General features: G+C 40.2%; 1 protein-coding gene and 1 long non-coding RNA gene across 5 annotated transcripts; one reads left to right on the top strand and one right to left on the bottom strand.

Annotated features, from left to right (window-relative positions):
- Window positions 1–188: 188 nt before the first annotated feature.
- On the bottom strand, window positions 189–9,633 carry LOC113169870. The gene is made up of 3 exons (XR_003299603.1): window positions 9,544–9,633; window positions 4,106–4,247; window positions 189–2,554 (listed from the first exon to the last, which is right to left on the bottom strand). It is a non-coding gene; the product is annotated as an uncharacterized LOC113169870 (long non-coding RNA).
- Window positions 9,634–9,641: 8 nt separating this feature from the next.
- On the top strand, window positions 9,642–16,323 carry tcea3 (transcription elongation factor A (SII), 3). 4 transcript variants are annotated; one of them, XM_026371617.1, is made up of 21 exons: window positions 9,642–9,856; window positions 10,668–10,730; window positions 10,901–11,006; window positions 11,112–11,217; window positions 12,122–12,622; window positions 12,705–12,818; window positions 13,049–13,150; window positions 13,245–13,316; window positions 13,436–13,546; window positions 13,673–13,738; window positions 13,870–13,929; window positions 14,103–14,174; window positions 14,321–14,380; window positions 14,462–14,524; window positions 14,605–14,682; window positions 14,829–14,989; window positions 15,117–15,173; window positions 15,281–15,435; window positions 15,565–15,711; window positions 15,807–15,878; window positions 15,975–16,323. In XM_026371617.1, the coding sequence occupies exons 1-21, from the start codon at window positions 9,788–9,790 to the stop codon at window positions 15,981–15,983; spliced, it is 2,244 nt and encodes a 747-aa protein (XP_026227402.1). In that variant the 5' UTR covers window positions 9,642–9,787; the 3' UTR covers window positions 15,984–16,323. The 4 variants fall into 4 exon arrangements, with proteins under 4 accessions (XP_026227402.1, XP_026227403.1, XP_026227404.1 ...); XM_026371618.1 differs by lacking the exons at window positions 12,705–12,818; window positions 13,049–13,150; window positions 13,245–13,316; ... (1 more) ...; window positions 13,673–13,738; window positions 13,870–13,929 and having other exon boundaries at window positions 9,647–9,856; XM_026371619.1 differs by lacking the exons at window positions 12,122–12,622; window positions 12,705–12,818; window positions 13,049–13,150; ... (2 more) ...; window positions 13,673–13,738; window positions 13,870–13,929 and having other exon boundaries at window positions 9,652–9,856.
- The last annotated feature ends 6,181 nt before the right edge of the window (window positions 16,324–22,504 follow it).

Raw genomic sequence — 22,504 nt, 5'->3', positions numbered from 1 at the left:
GCTAAGCTGGTGAACTTAATTAATCATCTACTGGTTCTAGCTTCATATTTAGCTCACACTCAGATGGTCTCATCTGATTCTTGGCAAGAAAACAAACATACAAACAAACATATTTCCGAACCATTGCTTTAAATGAGTTTTTTTATTGGTTTGCTTCATGTATGCATTAGAAGGACTGATTACTGGTTTATGAAACTTTTAAACATCATTTAACCACTAATAAAGCTATTAATGATAACATATAAACTTTATGTGTATACCCGAATAAATGAATAATTATAAGAATAAGAACATTTTATAATATGAAACATGTCTTATAGCTTATTTTAGAGGAGGTCAGCAGAACTCATACAGCTGGACAGTGGTTTGACTCAAGCTTTGAATCACCAGACAAATGTGAACATATGTGTGTGTGCACTCATTTAGAAAGTGATGTCATGAAGGCCGGATGGAACACGCTAGAACATGCTGCTGCAGAGTACAGATGGGAGAGTCTTTAATGGGGCAGTGGGAGGCAGGAGGTGTGTATTTCGATGTACTAAAATAGCTCTCAGGAGAGGAATAGTATCTGTTATTTCACTTCAGGGTTCAGGGAGCGTGGGGGTGTCACCGCAGATCTAAACTGCTGCTAGAGAGGCAAAATAAAGTGTGAGAGACATTCAAACACACACAGAGGGAGCCAGCACTAAGCATTCCTGGCATTACAGCCCACTGACAAACAATCCTAACTTTATCCAGTGAGCTGAGCCAACTGAATAGCTGCAGTGTGTGGAGTTTACCCACTGAGGGAGGCAGTGCCCAGCCAGATCCTCGACTCCCCATCCGAACACTGTAATGATGTGGTGGAACTGTCAGCTATCATATGTAGCATCACCGCTGCTCAATTAATATGTCTTCAGTTTTATTTACTAAAATCTTTAATTAAATCCCTATCAGCAACTCTATAATCTTTTAGCACTCGGGAGTAAACATTTCAGACATTTAAACCTTTAGCAGCACCAGATGGTCTGTCCTTTATCTTACGATTTATACACCAAAACACATTCATATTCTGCCAGATACATAAAAGTCTGTCAGATACATAAGCACACATGTCTGCTTCTATAAATACAAAACCTTCTGTCCTGGGATTAAAAAGATTCAAAAGCACAAAATAACATCCGCCTCGTTAAGCTATAAAATAGACTTTATGAGAACACAACAGTCCAGCACAGTCCTCTCTGTGGCAGAGATTAAACTAATGCCTGTTATTTTTCCATCCTCTACACACACATGAATAAACTCCACACTTTAACTACACCACGTCATTCATATTGTTTTCTACTTCGGGACAAAAGATGTGCGGAGCATTAAGATTAATTTGTTTATCAATCATCGTTCTGATTTTTTCTGAGTTTTTGATAGAGTTCATGCAGCAGTAACATTTCCACTCAATACATTACATTTATTTGACAGCTTTAGTTATTTGCAGATATAGATTCCTGGTACTAAATAGGATTACCTTACAAATCATTATGTATTATTTTAGATTAACCACCTGGCATTGTGTTAGGTGAATAACATCAGCGCTATCTTCACCGGCTGCTGTTTTTGTTCCAAAGTCTGTCGTTAACAACACATTTTACCATAAATGTTTACCTTGGGGAATTTGTCAAACAAATTGGACTGGACGTCTACATTTTTGTTATCAACAGCATGTTGATCACTTGCATTACTTGTTTACAAAATTAAAGGGTATTACTTTAACTTGAGTATTGAGTTTGTGTACTTAATACACCTATTGGCTGACTGTGTATGTGCGTATGTGATAATAGCAACAGTAACTAAGAGGAGCGAGCTTTAGCTAATGGTTAATTGCTGTAAAGAAAAACAAAAACAAAACGTGAGATTTGGATGCATCTTCATTAAAAGTTAAGAGTGTAAGTTCTTGTCTGCTTTGAAGGTAGTGATTGAACGTCCTCCGCACAAGAGGAGTGATGGTTGCCATATGAAATCTTCCTCTGGATCCCTTCTCACTAGCTGGACATCATGTGGAGCCCATCACCAAGGCCCCTTTCACTCTTGTCCCCCTTCCTGCATTCCTGGAACAGGGCAGGAAGTGTACTGGTGTGAGAAAGGCTTGGTTGTGCTCTCCATCAACACTGGTGGGGAGAAGACTGTTGAAGATCTCCATGTGGGATTTTCAAGTGACTCATGTGTAAAGACCTGGCCCATGTGATGTGGGTTTGTTTACACAGGATCCAGTAAAAGTCATTGTTCTACATTTTCAAGTTTTCCACGTCTCAGTGCTGCTGATGCTGCCGCCGTCTGGCTTCTCAACCCCCACAATCTGCCTCCCGCTGAGGGTGACTGGGCTTATTGGCTACCAGTTCACTGAGCACATCGGCTCGATCTGGTTATAATAATTCCATGGCTTTGTGTCGATATTAATCCAAGTGAAATCATTAAACTCTCCTCGTCTTGATGTTGCTCCAGGGTCATTGGAGAATGTTTGAGGACAGCAATTTCCCCACTCAAACCCTAAATTTCTGTCAAACTGGATTTTTTTCTCTGTCTGAAAGTGAGATCAGATGGAAAATGAAACTGCATCAAAACACATAAATCAGTGATTCGTTTTGCCAGAGTAGATTTCACTTCTGAAACATATGCTTTTTGCTCCAAACCTTGCTCCTCTCCAACGTGTATCGACATCAACTATCAGGAAACTGTCTTAAAGATCATGACAACCTCAGTAAAACGTCTCACTTTTTTTTTCATTCTTATTCTAAACATTGCTGACAGGCCTTGTGTGTGGGATTTAGCAGTGTATTTTTTTTATTTAAATAAAACAGCATTCATGTTCACTGGAGGCCATAAATTTCCTAACTGGCACTGAATGTCAAGAGACGAATTGATCCCAGGTGCATTTCAAAATCACATATTTCTTCTGAATGAAATATAAAAAAGAAATTTCTTTTATTTAATAGAGCCAAACCAAATGTTTAACCTTGAGAAATATATTTCTGATGCCATTAAACAATAATTCCCAAGACAACTATTTTCTGATCCCAGTTTGAACACAAAGGATTTTCCTTTTAATTACGCAAATGCATTTCCAGGCATTAAACCATACTTGTTAAACAGTCAGAGGGAGGGAAATATGACCACATAATTACCATTGTATGTTCCAGCTGTTTTGCTGATAATTTTAATTCTTGTACTGTTGGTGGGTTTTTATAGCAACATGTAAAATGGAGCAGTTCCCTTTCTCATGAAATCATTTTGTCTGTCTACCAAAAGGTTTAAAGTTTATTGTTAAAATCTGTGGTGTAGGCAGGATGACCCAGGACAAATAATAAAACTTTTTTCCTTCATGTGATAGCCTCAGTAACTTAGCATTAAGTCTTATATTAAATACCCAGCTGAGACATTATTTTCCTATTAATAAAACAATTATTTATGGAGTCCTTCAGCATGGTGTGTTTACTTTGGTCAGTCTATTGTGAGCTTTGGCCAGTATACTTTCCAGTCAATGGTTTTATCCTGACTAGCCTAGCTGGAGGCACAATATAAGAACGTGCGGATCTGGAACAAACTGCTTCATCCACTTGTGTCAACTAACACTGCATAAAAGGCTTTATAAATATATATATATATATATATAAATAAAAGGATATGTTTATCAAAATTGGACATCTTACAGAAAAGACACAGAACAAACTGAAATGAAGTTTCTCCTGTTGTGTTTCTCTAACACTTGACTTGATTTTAATTAGAAAATGAGAGAATAAGAATGAAATTGTTGATTTTTCACTGACCTCTACCTTCTATTGACTCCATGTGGTGTGCCCCAAGGCTTCATTTCAGGCTCGCTTTTATTTGAACTAAGCAAACTTCTACTAAGCATGCTGTTTTAGTAAATACAACAGCAACAGCTGTTCCCAAGGTGGGAAAGAGAAAACATTAAAAATATGTTGTATGTTTTAATTTCTATTCATCATTATCATCTCTTCAAGGCTGCATACAACAAACTGCAAACCAGCGGTTACAAATAAAGCAAAATAAAGTACATCAAGCGATATTACCCTGACGTTATAGCAGGAGAAATGTAAAATGTAATACATACATTGCTGTCATGTGATCTGCTTGCAGGGTGTCTGAACAGATGACTTAAGACATCCTGTCCCCACAGGGACATCTCCTTAGTGAGGAGTTTTTAACTTCCTGGACCTCACATAGACAGAGAGCGTCTGTGTGCTGTCAGTGAACTGAAACAGAAACAAATACACACATCATCCCTTTCCCACCTCCCCAAAAAGACACAAAAACACAACCACAGCATGCGTTTTCTTTCTAACATACACATCCACAGGCATTAGACATTCTGACATCACCACTGGAGACCTCTTGGTCATGACTTCACCCACGCATTAACAAGTCTGCCTGTGTTGACCTTGGGGTGACCTCCAAGGCCATCAGGCGGGTTTTTTCATTGGAGCTCTTGGACAGGATTCCTCGTTTCCTTTGGGCTGTTGCAGAGCCTCATGTGGTAGTAATAAATCCACCACAAACTTGAAACGAACACAGCTGAAAGATGTTTGGATAGCCCCTCTCTTTTTTCCCATGAGCGGACTTTTTTTTTTTGGGCGTTTATTTTTGTTTTGTGCCTGATTTCACTGTTTTTCAATTCATCCTAAACCCAAATCCAGTTGAGGCAAAATGTAGTAAAAGTGCTGAAAACATACTTTTGTCCAAAACCCAGAGATATCATGGCAAAAAGTAGAATAGACACATTCCCATAATAATTGTATGCTTTTCTAAGCAGAGCTTCATCAGGAACAAAAACGTTTTTCGTTTCCAGTTATGCAAGAATATATATCCTGCTAGAAAATAATATATCAGTAACACATAAAAACGAGGCAGATTTATATTTCAAGTTTCAACATTGTCTCCTTCTTTTGCTGTTTTGTAACTGGATTAGTGTCTTTTATTAGATACTTCCTGTCTGGTAAAGGTTCGTATTTTTCAAACTCCATGACAACAATTTAGTATATATCGTGTTTATAGAGCGGGTTAGAGCGTTTTGTATAATGTTATCGTACCAATTCCTGACAGTATTTACTGAGATTTGACAAGGTTCCTCTTTTCACAGAAAGAGTAGTACTCATCATGACCAGAAGATGAATATACATACGTATTATATGACAGTACCACATTGGGAAGAGCTTATGATAAACAAGTAAAACAGTATGATGACCTCTATTAGGGCTGTTCATCACATGGATCAATAATTACAGCTTTAACAGGTCGCTTTACGGGCGCTTAAAACATTAAACTTTAAATGTGCCAGTGTGCTTAGCAGTTGTTGTTACCCTAAGGTCTGGTATCCATTTGGTGTTAGACTGTTTCTGTGTTGTTTCCCATAAAAGCCATTTGGTAACTGAAGAATGCTGAACAGAGTGCTCTGGTATTTTATGAACATAGCCTAGATTTTCAAAAGAGCCCACGTTAAATTTCAAGCTAAAACAAAGTTAACAAATGTGTGACATTTGTAGATTTAAATGTTCCTGAACAATAACTAATGACTTCTCTTAAATCACTGAAATTCCTGCATGTAAACACTGCAACTGTGGGGAATCTAGCTCCGACATAAAGCACTGCAAGAGCTGTTAATACAGGGAAGTAGATGTTACAGGTTTTGAACTATGGTAAACTGATTGGATTAGTGGGCAGTTGAAAAGGAATTGAGAGTAAGTGGGGATTTACACACTAACATGGTTTGCCCTGTCGGTGTGGGATCTCTCTGCTTTGTCAATTAGCACAGCTTAATCTGAAGGATTTGTATGAAGTTTGTAAACAGCTAGATTATGGAGAAATTAATGCAATTATTGAATCCTAGTTACAGTTGTTTGAATGAAAAGACAAACACAGAAAAGTTGTCTAGCTTGACGGTACTGAAGTACATAACTACAACAGTTTTTCACGCTTCCGTGCATTGACAGCAGACTGGCTTGTTTTTTTATTTTGAAGGATATCCCTCCATTTTCAGCCTTTAGCCAAAGGGACTATACACTTGTTTGTCAGCATAAATCTGAAACTCAAGCACAAATGAAGAGAGCTCAGAGATAAAATCGCAGCCTAGGGAAGAACCACAGGATCTTTTTGCAGACGTTCTATACAAATGACTCAGTGTCTGTTCAGTGTGCCAGTGTGTAATTGATGGTTGCGGATAAGTTATAGTACATATTTTACAGGTCAATTTCCATTTTCTTTTTCATCTTGAATGGTATGGAATGGTGTATTCATGGTACAGATGAATACATTTCTTTGTCTGTCTTCCGTCTGCACTTTGGGTGACATACAATACAATAATGGTACACTTTGTAGTCTGCAATAGGGCTAAACATCTCTTTCTCAGTGCATAATTCAGATTTCGTTTGGTTAGTCATTTAGCTATTTTGGTTGCACTATGTCTAACAGTGGCACCAGTTATTTCAGTCAAAGGTAGGCTAAAACAGTGGCACCACCAAAATAATTTTGGATATGGCAGATTTGGCATGTGTATGTGTGTGTGTGGCAATAAATAGAGACTTACAAGCAGCTGAGGGTACAAGGATGTGCTTAAAGTCTTTGGGTGGTCCAGTGTCTCCTGCAGACTCTACTTTTTGCAAATGCCAACACCAAACAGTGGTCATTATTAACAGACAAACCAACCGTACCAGTCTGGGATTACCTTCCAGCCAACTGCAGATGCGAATGTCTAAACAATTCTCCCACTCTGTTTTGACATGTTCTATTACAGGTTCTGTGTCCTACACCAGATTCAGAAAAAAAAATTGACAGCTAAATGAAATCATTCATTTTCTGGTCTGATGTCATCCAAAAATTGCCATAATTGCCTAGGCCTGGCGTCTCTGGTTTGTGCCTGGCACCACACCAGCGCTGGGCGAGGTGCACCGAGAGGAAAGTAGACTTGTGAATGTTCCCTTTGGATCTATGTTAACTCTTTGTCTGTTAAAACATGGGATGTGCAGTCAGGGATGCAGAACCAGTTTTTCTCAGGGTACTTCAGTGCACTGTATGGAAATGCATACTGTACATACAGCTCCTTTGCAGTGGTGCAGGTGCTAGAATAAAACAAACTATCCACAAATCCTACATTAACACTAACTGAGAAACACTTACTTACTCAATGCTTTTTATAGTGAAGGGGAAGCTGCTCTCACAGCCTGAGGTTGACCAACTACACACTAAAACCTGGACCAAAGAAGAATTGGAAGTGCAACCAACAACTGTTGCCACCCCCAATGATGACAAGAATGACAGTACTCACTTGGACTGTGGAAAATCAACTCAGGATAAACAGCACAAATGACTTTCAAGTGCGGCATATACCAAGGTGACACACCACCCTGCTGCTGAACCCTCTGAGCCAGATAATGGCACGGGGCGGTTACACAGATACAAGCTCCAAAGCTACTATCAGCCACCTCCTCTACATGGATGACATCAAGTTGTAGGCCAGCAATAAACAATCCACCTGACATACTGTAGATCCACAGTGAGGACAAGAAGAAGATACTTAAAACTGAAGGGGTAGAACTACCAATGTGTCACATAGCAGACATACAAACCAGCTATGTTTGTAACCCACAGTCACAAGGGAACCAAGAAGAGACAGGTCCTGAAAACCATCCCAATGACAAGCACTTTAGCAAATGTACTTGCTTTCATTCCACCACTGGTATAGATGGGAAGAAAATCAATGAGATCAATGATGCACTTGCCCACTGCAATGTCCTGAGTTTTGATTACAAGGCGGGATGCATTGGTCTAACCAGAGCTCTTAAGATGTGAAAGGGGTCAGCGCTTGCAACAGGGCAGTGCCTCTCGCTCTTCATCTTCTCCTCTTACTTTACACTGCTCAAAGCTGAAAGGTTTAGTCCACCCAGCTTCAGGATGTTGCAGGTCGATCTTGATCACTTGTTCTTCCTCTTGCCCTGCTTCCTCTCTTAGCTCACGGTGAGCTGCCCCACTTCTCCAGCCGACGAGCACTATCACTATCACACTGCAGTCTTCAGACGGTGGCAGGGACGGGTTACACACTTAGCCTGTTGTGTAACAGCGGTGTAAAGAGATAATAGTCTTTGCTCAAGACAAGGTTTTAGCCTGTACTTTCACCTGCCATCATTAACACGGTTATCTTCAAATCCCTGCGCCACAAACAAGAATGCCACAGTTTGCTCTTAGATTAATGAAACATCCTTAATATTAAAGAGTTTTAATTAAAGCACAGTGTTGTATCAATAAATGCAGAATACTTACACTTCCCTTCAGGGCAGACATTTAACTTTTCCAGCCAATACTGCTCTGTTTGTTAGAGAACACTACTCTTTGTACAAACTGCGTCTCTATAAACAAATGAGTATGATTTCATTTCTTGACAGTGATAGCTACACCAACAAACATCGTGTCTGATATTATATCTAATTTAAACAGTAACTTGCATCTCACATCCAACTTCCCTCAACTTTTACGGCCTCCAGCAGCAGGTCCATGTATGATCTGAGCTGGAGAATGACTTTGTTCCTGGTCAACTGTGGGAGTAAACCTTCATGCTTTTAACTTCAGAGAGATTTCATATCAAAACAGCCTGCAATTAATTGCTTCCAAGAAGTCGTCAGAGCTCAGATATGAACACATTCTTAACAAGGATGCAAAGGAGCTTGTAGAAAACACTCACACTCACATGTGATTTCATTCTTTGAATATTGTTTTTAGTTGACCTCAGCTAACTCCGTTTTTCATTTGACTCAGTAAAGGACAGCAAAGACACATGCAATTACAAACTCAAGCCATTTAAAAGAATACTGGGATAATTCAGGCTTCCAGCATGCTGCTTCAATGCCAGCGTTCATACTAAAGCGCAACATGTTTGTTCAAGCAGGTTGAACATATCATTAATAAGTATACAAAAGAAAATAAAAGAAAAAACTATGGTTGATGCAAGTGCAGCTTTTCAGTGTATAATGAAAGTGAATGTTCTTTCTCAGGAAAGTTGCACCACAGCGCCCTCTGGTGGCAGACACGCATTAGGGCTAATGAAAACTATTTACCATATTAGCTTTGTTTCATTCCTATAAAGTAGAGAAATAGTCTCAAACAAGTTCAAACTCAAATTCTCTGTTATTAGATTATAGAAGAAGAAGAAGAAGAAGAAGTGAGAAGCCGCTCAGTGTCTTAGTAACAATGTAGTAAACTGCTGTCCAGTGTCAGGCTGCTCTTTGGCGCAGCAGCCGCCGGTACCGGTGGGCAAATAACTGGTGTACACTCTGCGCCCAGCCTTCAGTATGGAAGGATTAATCATTAGACACTGACCCGGTTTGAGTCTCATACACACACTCAAACACAATGCAAGCCAAAAAAAAAAAAAAAACCCAGAGGAGCTTATGACAGAACCAGTTAGAAATAAGAAAAGAGAGAAAAACAGCGTCACGGGATCCAGCTCGAATCGAGGAAACGAGGAAGCATCTCACAGATCAAGAAACATTTCATGTGGATCACCTTGAGTGTGGATACTGGTTGTTGCCCCATGTTGTCTGTCGCGGCCTCTATATTTAGTTGTTGTCACGTGTGGCCCTGGTCAGCTGGGATCCTGCACAGGAGGACACGCCTCTGGGCTGAATGGAGTGCGCCGTGCGTAAAGTACGAGCTGCCGCGACTCCAAACTTTCTCTTAATCCCCAGTTTTTAAATAAGCGCCCCCTCTTTCACGCTATTAATTCGTCTCCGGTCGATTAAATGCAGCCATGACGCGCGAAGAGGAACTCATCCGGATTGCAAAGAAACTGGACAAGATGGTGTCTAGAAATAACACGGTGAGACTATATTTGATGGCACCCACAGGTGGCGCGTCGTCCTGCCACCTCGTGCTGTGCAGAAGGCCCGCCAATGTCTGCACTAAACCTAAAAGCTTTAATCTTAACGGAGGGGACCGGTTTGATCGTGTGTGTGCCTTGGTGGAAGCCGTGCACAACAGGAACACGAGCCTGACTGTACGACCTGCACTGTAACAAACGATCAACAGGTGTTTGGCCTGTGTTTGCATGCATTTCACTTGCAGGACGTGTTTGCAGCCCGAGCCTGCAGCGTTACGCGGGTAAAGTTTGGTAACTTGTCCACAGCTTTTGGTTGTTTTTTTTTTTTTTTTTTTTTGCAAATCGTTTGCTGCTTGTCATATTAAACAGTAACTAAACTCTGCAACACAAAGTAAACAACGCGGCCTGTGAGCAAGGTCGTGTTGTGACTGAGTCTGCAAACAGGACGTTATTGTTTCATGGCGCTCCTGCACTGTTAGAGCGCTGGGAACCATAACGTAGCAGGGACGTGTAGCTTGTGATCAAAATAAAACAAACTGTGCCAGATTTGATTTAACGCGTACTGCTGTTGTGTTATATTCTTCTACTGTCACTGCTTATTTTTCTTAAACGCCGATTAAAGCGTAGAAATATAGAAGCGAAACTGTCCCAGCGTAGTTTCCAGATTGTGGTTTCTTTTTTTTTTTTTTGAAATGATCACATTTGCATGCTGTCAACTCTGTATTTTACACTGTCGGTGCACAAACACGTTCACAGTCTAATGGCCAAGAGTCTAAATGCTGTTGTCTGTGTCTGTACTGTGTCTGTGCAGGAGGGCGCCATGGACCTGCTCCAGGAACTGAAAGGCTTCAATATGACACTCAAACTTCTCCAAGTACGCACCAATTTGAAATGTTATTACAGTATAGTTGTACAATGCTTCGTGGTCGATTTGTTAACCAGCTACAACGCAAGAATAAGTAAAATAGCAGAAGTCTTAAGAAATGTAATGAACTGCATGGACTTTCCGAATCATAATGCACATTTACCTGTGTATGTTTTTAGGAAACAAGAATTGGCATGTCTGTGAATGGTATCAGGAAGCATTGCACAGATGAGGAAGTCACTGCTTTGGCAAAGCTACTCATTAAAGACTGGAAAAGGCTTCTGGGTACATATGTGACATGATACACAATTTACATGCTGCACATTCATGATTTATTGAGCGCTTACATAGTTACATATGCAGTAAATACATGATTTCATCGTACAACAGACTCTGGCCATTCCCACTCTGAGAAACCGACCGAAATGAAGAACGGACTGGACTCAAGCGAAGGGGCAACGTCTCCAAACAGATCAGCCTCTGAGACACACAGCAGGTCAGTACATGTGGTGCACAGAAACAACACAGGTAACACAGAGGGAGGTAAATATAGTCAAATACCTATCTAGTCAGACCCACAGTTTAGACAACTGGTCTATATTCAAACAAACAAACAGGAAAGAAAAGAAATGATGTCACTGCTTTCACAATCTTTTCTGTGTCATTCTACAAGAGAAATATTTATGCAAAATAAAATATATGGACTCATAGCAAGTATAAAAAAAGACAAATGTTCAAGACCAAGGACGGTAGCTGTTGAGTAAAACACTGAGGAATCAAAATAAAAGTGATGAAAGTTACCCTACTTTATATCAGATGTTGTCATTAAATTTATAAATCAGTTAAAAACAGCAAACTTGATTCAAAACGACTGTACAGTACAGATATAGGGTGTTTAAAGAGGCTTCAACAGTCTCTGGTGTTTTATTGTGCATGTTTTCAAATAAAGCACTGAATCTAAATTTGACTTAAATTGAACTGATTTTCCTCTTGGAGCCAAAATCCCACCTGGATGCTAAATGTCAGTGTTGTTATTACCTAAACCCCTCTAATAATTAGTGTGGCAGTTATTTGTGTTGTACTGTTTCAGGGTACAATGTCACCATTTAAGTAGTAGAAAAGGTGTTTATCGTAGTTCATTAAGTCATTTTCATAAGCTCATAGAATAAAGGTTAAAGTGTCCTTGAACCCAAACCTAAACACCACAGAACATCTTACCCGAAGGTGACAGGTCAGTAAAGTGCTGGATAAAGGGTCTGAATTCCTCCCACGTTTTCAGTTTTTCATTAGTATTGAGTGTAGTTTGATGAAAATGAAGTTTAGCAGCAATAAGTGAAACTAGTAAATGTTTGCTGGCTCTCGAGCAGCGTTACAAATGATACATCCTTTGTCTCTGTTAGTCACAGGAGACTGGATGTCAAACTGAAACATGACTCAGATACTGACAAAAAACACTCCGATAAGAACAGAAAAGAAAAACACAGCGATGAGCACAAGAACAAGAAAGGAAATGTGGACGATCCCAAGGATCAGAAACACCTGGACAAGCCTCCAAATGAGAAACATTTGCAAGAAACGAGAAAAGAAAAGCAATTGGAAGAGGCTCCGAAACAAATTCAACTGGAGCTGGATCACAAGAACCAGAGGCACGAGCGAGATGTGCAGAGTGACACACGTCAGCCGCAACCAAGGAAAGACATACAGTTAGTGGAATCGAAAAAGATGAGACAGGTGGAGGAACTCAAGAAGGACAAACACAGCTGCACAGAGGACACGAAGAAGGACAAACACGGGGAGGAGAACAGACACGAGAGGCCGGTAAACGCACCACAACGGGAGAGGCTGCTGAGTGAACCTCAGAGGGAGAAACCTGGTGATGCTCACAGGCCTCTATTTGAAAGGTGAGAGGACGGTATCGTCCAAAACCGGTGGTTGCACATCAGAAACAACGAGCAGCGCCTCAGGTTTTGTTGTCGATTTCAGGAGAGGGGTCTTGGACAGCAGTGTTTTGTATCCCAGCAGCGTCCCCTCCCCTCCTCGGCCTGCTCGGTCGCCCCACCCCGTCAAACGCCCCTCTTCGGACATTAAAAAAGACAGGTCAGGACTTGTGCACGGCCTGCGCGTGGGTGACACGCATGCTCCTGCTGGGACCGCATGACATAACGTTGTCTGAGTTATATGACATTTGCTCCTGCGGTGTTCTAACTCCTGCTGTGCACGGTGCATGATGTGATGAGTCAGTCAGGTGTGTCTTTTATTAAAACCATTAATGCAAAAATAGCAGGTACATACACTCTTGACTCTGTACTGCTGTGACATTTGCTCAGGAAGGACGATAAAGACTCCTCCACCCGACATCCTCCTCCTCCCGCTCCTCGACCTGCCTCTCCTCCGGCTAAACGAGCTTCACTGGAACCGAAGAAAGAGAGGTCAGGCTTTGGTGCATGTTTGAGCAACGACTTTTTTTTTTTTTTTGAGCGAGTTTCTTCATAACAAAATGTGAGGTTTTCTTTTTCATGTCAGGAAGCTTCCACCAGACCCAAATGCTCCAATAGCTCCTCTCCCTTTTCACCTTCATCCTCCTCCTCCTCCAAGGTCAGGGCCTGCATGCCCACTCGCGTCGCATCACGTTGACATTTTCTGTTTATGTCCCTGATTATTCACTCTCATCACAAAGTGATTCAGCTCAGCTCAGAGGTGTTTGTTCGTTTTAGAAAGGAGCCTCCTGACCCCAATGCTCCTCTTCCTCCGCTCCCTCTTCACCTTCACCCTCCACCTCCTCCATTAAAGCGTCCCTCACTGGATGGAAAAAAGGAGAGAGAAAGGTCTGGGTCAGATGAGTTCTCACTTGAGACTGCATGTCTGCAATCGCTGCCTCAAAAGTGTCTGGCAGGATTATTTTGGAAAAATAACCTGTGATGTAATTTGAAAACTTGTCTCTGCCACGACAGGAAGGAGTCATCAGACTCTCAACCTCCTTCACAGAAGAACCCGTCGGATCACGTGAAGAAAGACAGGTCCGACTCAATCTGTCTCATTCATCCTTGAAAAATAAGTTTTGCTGTCCTCTCTGGAGGATCAGCGGCTGTGTGTGGACTGTAAAAAGATCCCAGCTACTGTTAGCTAGTTTTCTGTTTTCGTATTGCAGGAAAGACCCATCAGAGAGCAAAGTGTCTAAAAAACACCCCGATGAAGCTGCGAGAGAAAGGTTGGCGAGCCACGGGTGTGAAAATGCTTACTAAGCTGTGGCAGTGACACATGGTGGTTGTGTGGTTCAAGTTTAGCGTCTCATTGGTTTTCACGGCTGATTATAGTTTTGCTGTCCATGTCTGTTTTCTTTTTTTTTATTCCAAATTATACACTAATGTTTCCTTTTGTCAGGAAAGATTCCTCTGACTCTAAAACACCACCCCACAAAAAGCCCAGTTTGGACATCAAAAAAGAAAAACGCAGGTGCGATAGGGAGAAAAAATAGGTTTCATTTAATTTTTTTAAAAGAATATTTCTTTTTTATTTTAAATTGCTTTAAGTCGTCTGTAATCCAACATGTGCACATTTAAGACAAAGTGTAACGACTGTGTTTTTCCGGTCTGTTGTAGGAAGGAGTCATGTGACTCGAAGCCCAGCCATCCTGTAAAACGTCATTCAGCTGACTCCAGGTATGAATGACACATGCTATTTACAATTTACACTTTTTGAAATTAATTCCAAATAAACCTTGAATGTGTGACATTTGTCAGGCGGGAATCCACTGATTCAAAGAAAAGCAGCTCACCACCAGCAAAGAAGCTAACAGGGGAAAGGTAAAAGAAGGGAACAAATATTTTTTTTTTTAGTTCTCAAGATTTGTTTCACTGGAAAGATGACGGCATTTAATTTCCAGGAGAGAGTCTCATGGCTCCCTCAAGAACTCTCAAGCTGGACCTCCACAGAGGAAACCTTCAACTGACAGCATTGAAAGGTAATTAAATAGCGTTTTGCAGCTTAATTATAACTTCTACTCATGATCATTCTGCTTATTTTACTTTCGGTCTAGCTGATGTGTTCTGATTTCTCACTGTGGTGCATCTTTCATTTCCTTTGTTTTAAATGTGTCTTTTTCTGCAGAAAGGGAAAAACCGAAGCCCCCAAAACTCCCACCACCCCGACTAGCCCCATGTCACCCGGCTTCAGCTCTGCTGGGTTTCCGCTGTCCCCTCATGTGGCTACTGGAGACTCCGTCAGAGACAAGTGCATTGAGATGCTGGCGGCTGCCCTGCGCACAGACAGTGAGGCTAAGATTTAACATCACTGAGAGTAAAAGACGCTAAATATTCGGACAGAGTAATGCATACAGTCAGACTACAGACTGCATGGTACCGTGCACCGTGGACTAACATGATTTTCTTTTCATAGATGACTACAAAGACTTTGGAGCTAACTGTGAGGGCATGGCAGCAGAGATTGAAGATCATATCCTTTAATTTGATATATAATAATAAGCATTGCTTCAGACATTATTACTATGATCAAACACACACTGTAGTAGAATTCATTCTTCCTTGACCACTTGGTTGCACATATCTACCAGGAGATAAAGGCCACTGATATGAAATATAAAAACAGGGTTCGCAGTCGCATCAGCAACTTGAAAGATCCCAAGAATCCTGGGCTTCGGAGAAACGTACTCGCTGGAAGCATTGACTTACACCGCATCGCTACCATGTCTGCAGAGGTACCAGGCATTGCAACTTTATGTTTACTCATTAATGCTCATTTGTGCTTGCTGTTTTCTACCCTCCTACCCTGTCTTTTTCACATATTTCCTTTGCCTTTCATCTTTATTTCAACTTTATTTATCTAGGAAATGGCGAGTGATGAGCTGAAGCAGCTGAGAAATGTTCTCACCCAGGAGGCCATCAGGGAGCACCAGATGGCCAAAACTGGTGGCACCACCACAGACCTGCTGCAGTGCGGCAAGTGCAAGAAAAAGAACTGCACCTACAACCAGGTAAACAGTCAGGAGAGCGCACACAGATTGAAGAATTAGGAGAAAATTACTGTGTTTCATGTTTATTCACATGCGTGTGTGTGTGTGTGTTTTAGGTGCAGACACGCAGTGCTGATGAGCCAATGACCACATTTGTGCTGTGTAATGAATGTGGTAACCGCTGGAAGGTAAGTTTTTACCTTCTTAGTAACTCCCATCTTTTGTACTTTTTAAAATCATAATAAAAACACTTTCTAAATATTTTTTTCCTTCCTACATTTCAGTTCTGCTGAGGTCTTCCAGGTGACACATTTCTTCTGAGCATATTGAACTGCATATTTTCTACAGTGTGAGGGAAAGGAGTTTATAAATTATTGCAGCTAACAGTTTAAAGAGATAACAGTGTTCATACAATTTTTACTTGAAATTTTGAGATTTATAAGTGTGTGCTAATAATGTAGGTTTGCTAAATGGCGCATGATTGTCAGTGTGACGAGTCATGAAATCAAAACAGTTGGAAGATATCAACAATGATCCCCATGTTGCCTTGATGGAAAGACGGTCATAATCATATCATCATATTACAGCTATTTACTTTGTAAATGTCTAATACTAATAAAGCTGTGAAAATCATCACAGTGACGGCTTTTGGATTGCTGTGTAACAAAGCCAGTCTCATTCAGAGGCATATTTTAAATATTAAAATTTCTATAATGTTTTGTAGCCCTCAGATTATTATTATTTGCTTTAGGTAATGGTTTAGATGCATTTTACTATTTTTAATTTATTTACTTTATGAGCACCGTTTTTTACGTTGGTAGCTGTACAAACATATACAAACAAAAAAACTGAGCATATGTTCAAAAGTTTTAAATTTCCAAGACGCCTGAGATGCAACATACAATTAATAAGTTCATAATGAATTAATAAATAAATAAATCTGTAATCCGTTACACATGTAAGTTTCAAATAAACTAATTTTTAAAAGAAAATGCTGAGATGGGAGTACAATGTGAAGTGTTTCTGTAGCTGCACTGAACAGTAGATGGCAACAGTTCATCATAACTCACAGGCAGCCACAGTTTCCACAACTGTTTTTGTCTCTCCTCAGGTTAGGAACCACAAATGAGATGCTTGCTTGTTAGTGCCAGTCTAACAGGCTGTTAAAGGGAAGGGAAGGGAAATGCTGCCAAAGATTTATGTGACAATGTTGTTGTGCAATGTCCAAATTATACTTTTACTGCACAGGTCATATGTAAAATAAACATGGTCTGTATTTCAGTAAAGTCATAGAAGGGAAAAGCTTCCTAGCTAGGTAAAACCACATTCATTGACTTATTCTGCTTCATTTCCACCACTAAAGGTCTCGCGGTAACATTCAGGCAGAGCTCAGAAAACATCAGCACTGAATGTGTTGTTCTGCCCGAGTGTTTATCCATCTTTCAGACTGAAATCTAAAAGTAAGATGGAAAATGTCATCATTCAAATCATTCTAAGCAAATTCACATAAACAGGAACAGTTTGCAAAAGCGAAACTATTAACCTGCTCTTTAGTTTAGAAATCCCCACATAATCAACTTGAATGAACAATCTGTGCAAAGCTCAACATTTCTGTCTGGAATCATTTGTTAATGGATTCTGCAACATATTGTAAATCCCCACATCTTCATTTAGTGACAGCTGCTTCACTCTGTGACCTCTGTCTCCTCAGCAGTTGGTTAATAGAGATACGAGAAAATGAAAAGCTGTTGAAATAGCCACGCTCTCCAAAATAGATATTCCACATTCATAATCTTTACTTGTTATTTAAAAAAAATCTAATGTCACTAATAAAGGTGAATGCTAAAAGTTAATGTTGGTGGAAGGTAGATTGTGTTACAATAGCAGACGTTATTTTATTAACATGCTTTGCAACATAACTAGGACGTGAGTGTAGAAAACAAATGCAAACTGCACATGTGCAATGATTAAAGAGAGAGATTGTGATTTAAACTCAACTTAGATGTTAACGTTTCTCTGTTGAGAATAAATATGTGCCAAATGATCACTGTCAGCCATGTGCAGGAATCAGCAAACGAAATAACTCTGTCTGCTTCCAAACAATCAGGGCTCCAGTGACAGTCAGGCTGAATTTACTTCCATACACAGCAGAACATTTGGTCATAATTACATCTCTGCCAGAGGAAAATAGACCTGCTGGGATGTTTCAACATTACCACTCAGACCTTTTTTCAGTTATGTGTTAATGACAGGTTAAATGTTGAATAATACCATCTAAGTTGTCTACAAGCTGCATAACTAAACTGTTTCTGTGAATATTTTCACGCCTGTATTGACGTGGCTTTCACAGTTCATACTGATTGTGTTCCTGAAAGCTTTTTGCCCTGTTGACTTGTTGAAGTTGCCACTGCCTGAAATGTTTTTCCTCAGAGTTTTGATGAGTTTCTAACCTCTCAGGCTCCTGTTGTTGCTGCATGAAGCCTCTCTACAAATGTGGCAAAGGCTCACTGAGCAGCCTTGAAGCAGGTTTTTGACGTCGAAAGGTTTTTGAGCAAGGTTCTACCGTCTAAGCAACCAGAAATGACCAACACCAGTGGCGGGAGGTCATAGCTGTTGATCGATGCGCTTCATGCCTACTGCACCAACTCTTCAGATGACGCCAAGCGTGAATCGCACTGGCACGCTTCCAACTTTGGCATTAGCTGACACAGTGAATGAACAAGTTGAAGGAAGTTTTGATGAACAAATGAAGAAAAGCAAAACAAAACCAACACATTTCAGTTTAGATCAAGAATTTATATTGGCAGAGCTTTCAGCAGAAGACAGTTGAATTTTCCAAATGGCCTCAAATATGGCATTATTTCTCCTTGACAGGTCTTTGACTGCTGTGCAGAGCAGAGCAGAGCAGAAGGAATTAATCTCAAGTCTCATGCTGTCAGCTTTGTGAATGACTGTTGTTAGCCCACTGACTTTGTTGTTTCCTTCCAGTTATGCTTACAATCATACCCACGTTATTTCCCACCACCTTCTGCTTTTGGTCACACTGTACGAGTAAATACCCTAGTTTACAGCCATCCTAGCGACTGTGTAAATGTTTGTAAATGTCATAAGTCGTAGTCACAGTGTGTTGCAGCTTTTCCTGCTTGGCATCCTTGACAAAGTTTGTGCTTGCGATGTGTGACGTTGAAACAAAACAGAAAACAACAGAAGTGAAGTCGCCAAATGTATTTAGCAAAAAGGCAGTGGTACGTAAGTGTTCAGAAGCTTCAGTTAAATAGAAATGCAATATCACACTGTAAAAATAATATGTTGTTATTAGAGAAAAGTTTATTATGCAATATATTCACCGTGTGAGTAGTTTCTGATTATTATACCTATATTTGTTCTGTTGATTAAGCTACATCGGAGCAGTTATTAACTACTTAATGTAACTGGTAGATAATGAAAATGTGGTCTATTTGATCAGATAATCATACTGTAAGTTCTGTCTATTGTTATCTTTATGTATTGTAGTGAAAAATGATTCTGCTAGATTTGAAATTGCTGGATAACACTACTTACACTATAGGACTGATAAAAGCCTGGCACTAATCTGGAGGTGCAAATAGGGTGGCAGCATGCTACAAGGTTTCATGGGAGAACATGTACCACCTTCTAGGTATAAAAGTCGGGCACTACCTGGTACGGTTGAAAACTTGACCACTCCTAGGTGGGAAACGTGCTGTCACAGCAGAATCTTATCTTTGTACTTGGCCAGCTATCATGGGAAACAAGTCTGTTGGTGAAAATTGTAAAAAAAATAAGCTCTGGGCATAATTGTGTCACTAAAGAGAAACTGAACTGAAATACAGGTCTACAAACATCTAGCTTATTAGGAATTAATAGGGTAAAACTGAATATAAATCTGAGTGTGTGGACTTTTAGAATCCAGTCATTGGAGGTGACTCAGTTTATTTTATCTGCTTGTCAGTGAATAAACCTACTGTTTTGCACCATGGTTTTTGTTGCCTGCTTCATTTTTTGTTTTATCATGTGTGAGAAAAAGATCTTGACTGATCTGAGCCTATTGTTGAAGATTTTTATTGCACCACATTACCTATTATAAAAATATACTAGAAATATCAAAGGACCTCTAAAATGTAGACTAATTACAGTAAATGTACTTAGTTACAATGCACCAGTGGAGCTACAAACAGAAAGTTTACTGTGGATCAGTGTTACTGACACAGGTTTCACAGGCATTTCTTAAACACTGAGATAAGAAGCACCAGCTTTAAGAAGTCTGCTGCAGTATGACTTGTTTTTTTCTTCCACTGTAGAGAAATGACTGAACATAGCAAATGCTCATGAAGGCAAACGTCTTGAGTTTGAGCTCTGTAATCTTTGTTATATAATTTTTTTCCCCCTGCCTCTGTAATGTATTTTAAAACGATGGTGTCGTGCCAACCTGCCGCAAGGAAACATTATCTCCCTATGAAATTTTTCAATTTAGAACATCTGCACCCTCTAAAACATCCAAACTGTCGTCACCCTTTGAAAACCGTGCCATTCTCTGAAAAGCTTGTGATGCTCTAAAATTAAACCTTCAAAATCTCCATTGCTGTTTTGTGGAGGCTGCGTATATCTTCTTTCTTTCCTTTGCGATGTTAAAAACACAATCTGCTCATGTGTCTCTTCAAATTAAAGGGGGGATTCACAGTAATCCAGCAGTCTTTCAATCAATGTTACATTACAGCAGCAGAAGTAGGACAATTTTAATAATTGTGATGCTTAATGTCGTGAGCCCTCTTTAATAAACCTGTGAGTTGGCAGTAAATGTTCAGGTTGACTGCTGCTGATAAAAGCATTTAAAGACTTTAAATTGCACAGAAAGTGTGTTGAGGAAACTAGAGGGAGTGGATGATCCACAAGTCTGGACTCCTGTGTCGCCTGCCTCTTGATTTTTTAAATACATTTAATGTTGAAAGCTGTCAGAATGTGGAGGGATATTCCTGTCTTCTGCTCTTTGCATCAGAGGTTATTTATATAGAAAAAGCTAAGCTAAGCAGCTGAGAGTGAAAACTGATTAGGCAGGAGCTGAATATAGGACGTTTTAGGCTGTCCAGAAAAGACATTTTGACTACAAATGAAAACTTGATGGACCGAGCACATCAGCTCAGCAGTGGAGACATTTGAAACTATTCATCAGGAGCTCCACTTTGTCAAATGTTTGGAAAAAGTTATATTTGTCAGGACAGGGAGCCACGGGAGCGGTGTTCAAATACTACCGGATATAATATGCATGGTTGGTTAATGCTGGGTGAAATGACCTGGACCAGATAGGAGCACAGTGGTCTGTTAGAGCATTTGAGGACAAACTGCGGGACTCCTTTTTGGCTTCTGAGTCTACTTTGTAATGGATTTCACCTTTATTTTATAATTTTATTTAAAGCAGCTTGAAATGGCAGGGTTGTGTAAGGGTCCACCTCCCAATGCTGGAAAAATCATTTTATCATGAATATTGTTTTAAAAACTGAACCCACACAGATGCAGAAGTCAAAATGACTTATTTGCTGCTGACAAAACGAATTTGATATCTGACTGCTCTCTTTACACCTGTAAAATAGGATGTTTTGTGGGAAAAAATTACTCATTTCCATCTCATCCAAAAATATCTGAGCCTTCAGGCAAGATGTCTGTAGTTTGTAGAAATGTGTAATCTGCAGAGTTCAATACAGAGATATGTGAAAAAATGAGCCAAGAGGAACAGACCACGAGGTCTGAGAGGAACACACAAAGAAGTAAAACATCCAAATCAACGTAAGACAAACAAAACATACAACTTAACAGGGAATTAACATAGTCATATCCACCTGCTGCTGAACCTTAAACCAGACCAACAAATAAAAACAACCTTTACATGAATATGCAAATGCTCATGCATGATGGCCAAAATGTCATATCCATCTCGGATAGTCCTTACCAACACCGTTATCATGAGCAATGAGGCAGAAGTCATTCTCATGGAAATGCAGCTCCTCTCTCGTCTTCTGCTTGAAATTATTCAACGAGCCTTGAGAGAGGGAAAAAGCGGCAGCATCTAAAGCTTTTGTCTTAAGTGGAGGAGGAGGAGGGATGGAGTGAGGTCAATAAAGAGCTGATGTTTTTGTTGTCATTAAAATAGGTCTGTGTACTATGTGAGTGATGGACTGTATGGCATGATGATGAGAACTTGATTTCCTCAGAATCCAGCTTCTTTTTCTTGTTCATCATTGAACATTGAACAGAAACCTTGAAATCCTTGTCTCCTTTGCTTTTTCCTGTTCACAGCTCACAGGATGAAGCCAGACTCCCAGTGTGATCATGTTTCTAATGATACAGGCACTGCAGTACATTCGATACCGCCACTATTTGAAGAAAATTGAAAGACAGCAGAACAGTGGTGATTCAACTTAAGTAACAGGTTCATCTCTGCAATCAGCCTAGTGAGCCAACAAGACTGTGGTCCAGTTTTAATGAATACTATATATACACTTTATTATTATTGAAGGTCAATTAGAGCCCCGGTGGCACCTGGGAAACCGTTGTCGTGTGATTGTAGGGAAACTGAAGCCAGGGTGAGAGGAGGCAGCCTCAGTGTCTGACTAATGACTAATCTCACTGCAGTGATTCCTGGCTAACAAGGATCCTGATGACGTCTTCGGTCTGCAGTCAGGTTTCTCTCACTGAACAGCAAAGTTTGAAAGAAAGCATGAAGCTGCGCTGTTGCCTGTTCTAACTATTCAGTTTCTGTCACTGCATTGCTATAATGTTGACCTCTTGACCTGAACAAATC

Source organism: Anabas testudineus, chromosome 16 (assembly GCF_900324465.2).
Source record: "Anabas testudineus chromosome 16, fAnaTes1.2, whole genome shotgun sequence".
NCBI classification, from domain to species: Eukaryota; Metazoa; Chordata; class Actinopteri; order Anabantiformes; family Anabantidae; genus Anabas; species Anabas testudineus.
The sequence above is the reverse complement of the archived record's forward strand: the minus strand, read 5'-3'. Positions and strand labels throughout refer to the sequence as shown.

Excerpts from the sequence above, each read along its gene's own strand:
- tcea3 (XM_026371617.1), top strand. The coding sequence starts at position 9,788 with ATGACGCGCGAAGAGGAACTCATCCGGATTGCAAAGAAACTGGACAAG. Across the intron at positions 9,857-10,667 it reads TGGTGTCTAGAAATAACACG|GAGGGCGCCATGGACCTGCT; the intron begins GTGAGACTATAT and ends GTGTCTGTGCAG. Across the intron at positions 13,151-13,244 it reads CTGGAACCGAAGAAAGAGAG|GAAGCTTCCACCAGACCCAA; the intron begins GTCAGGCTTTGG and ends TTTTCATGTCAG.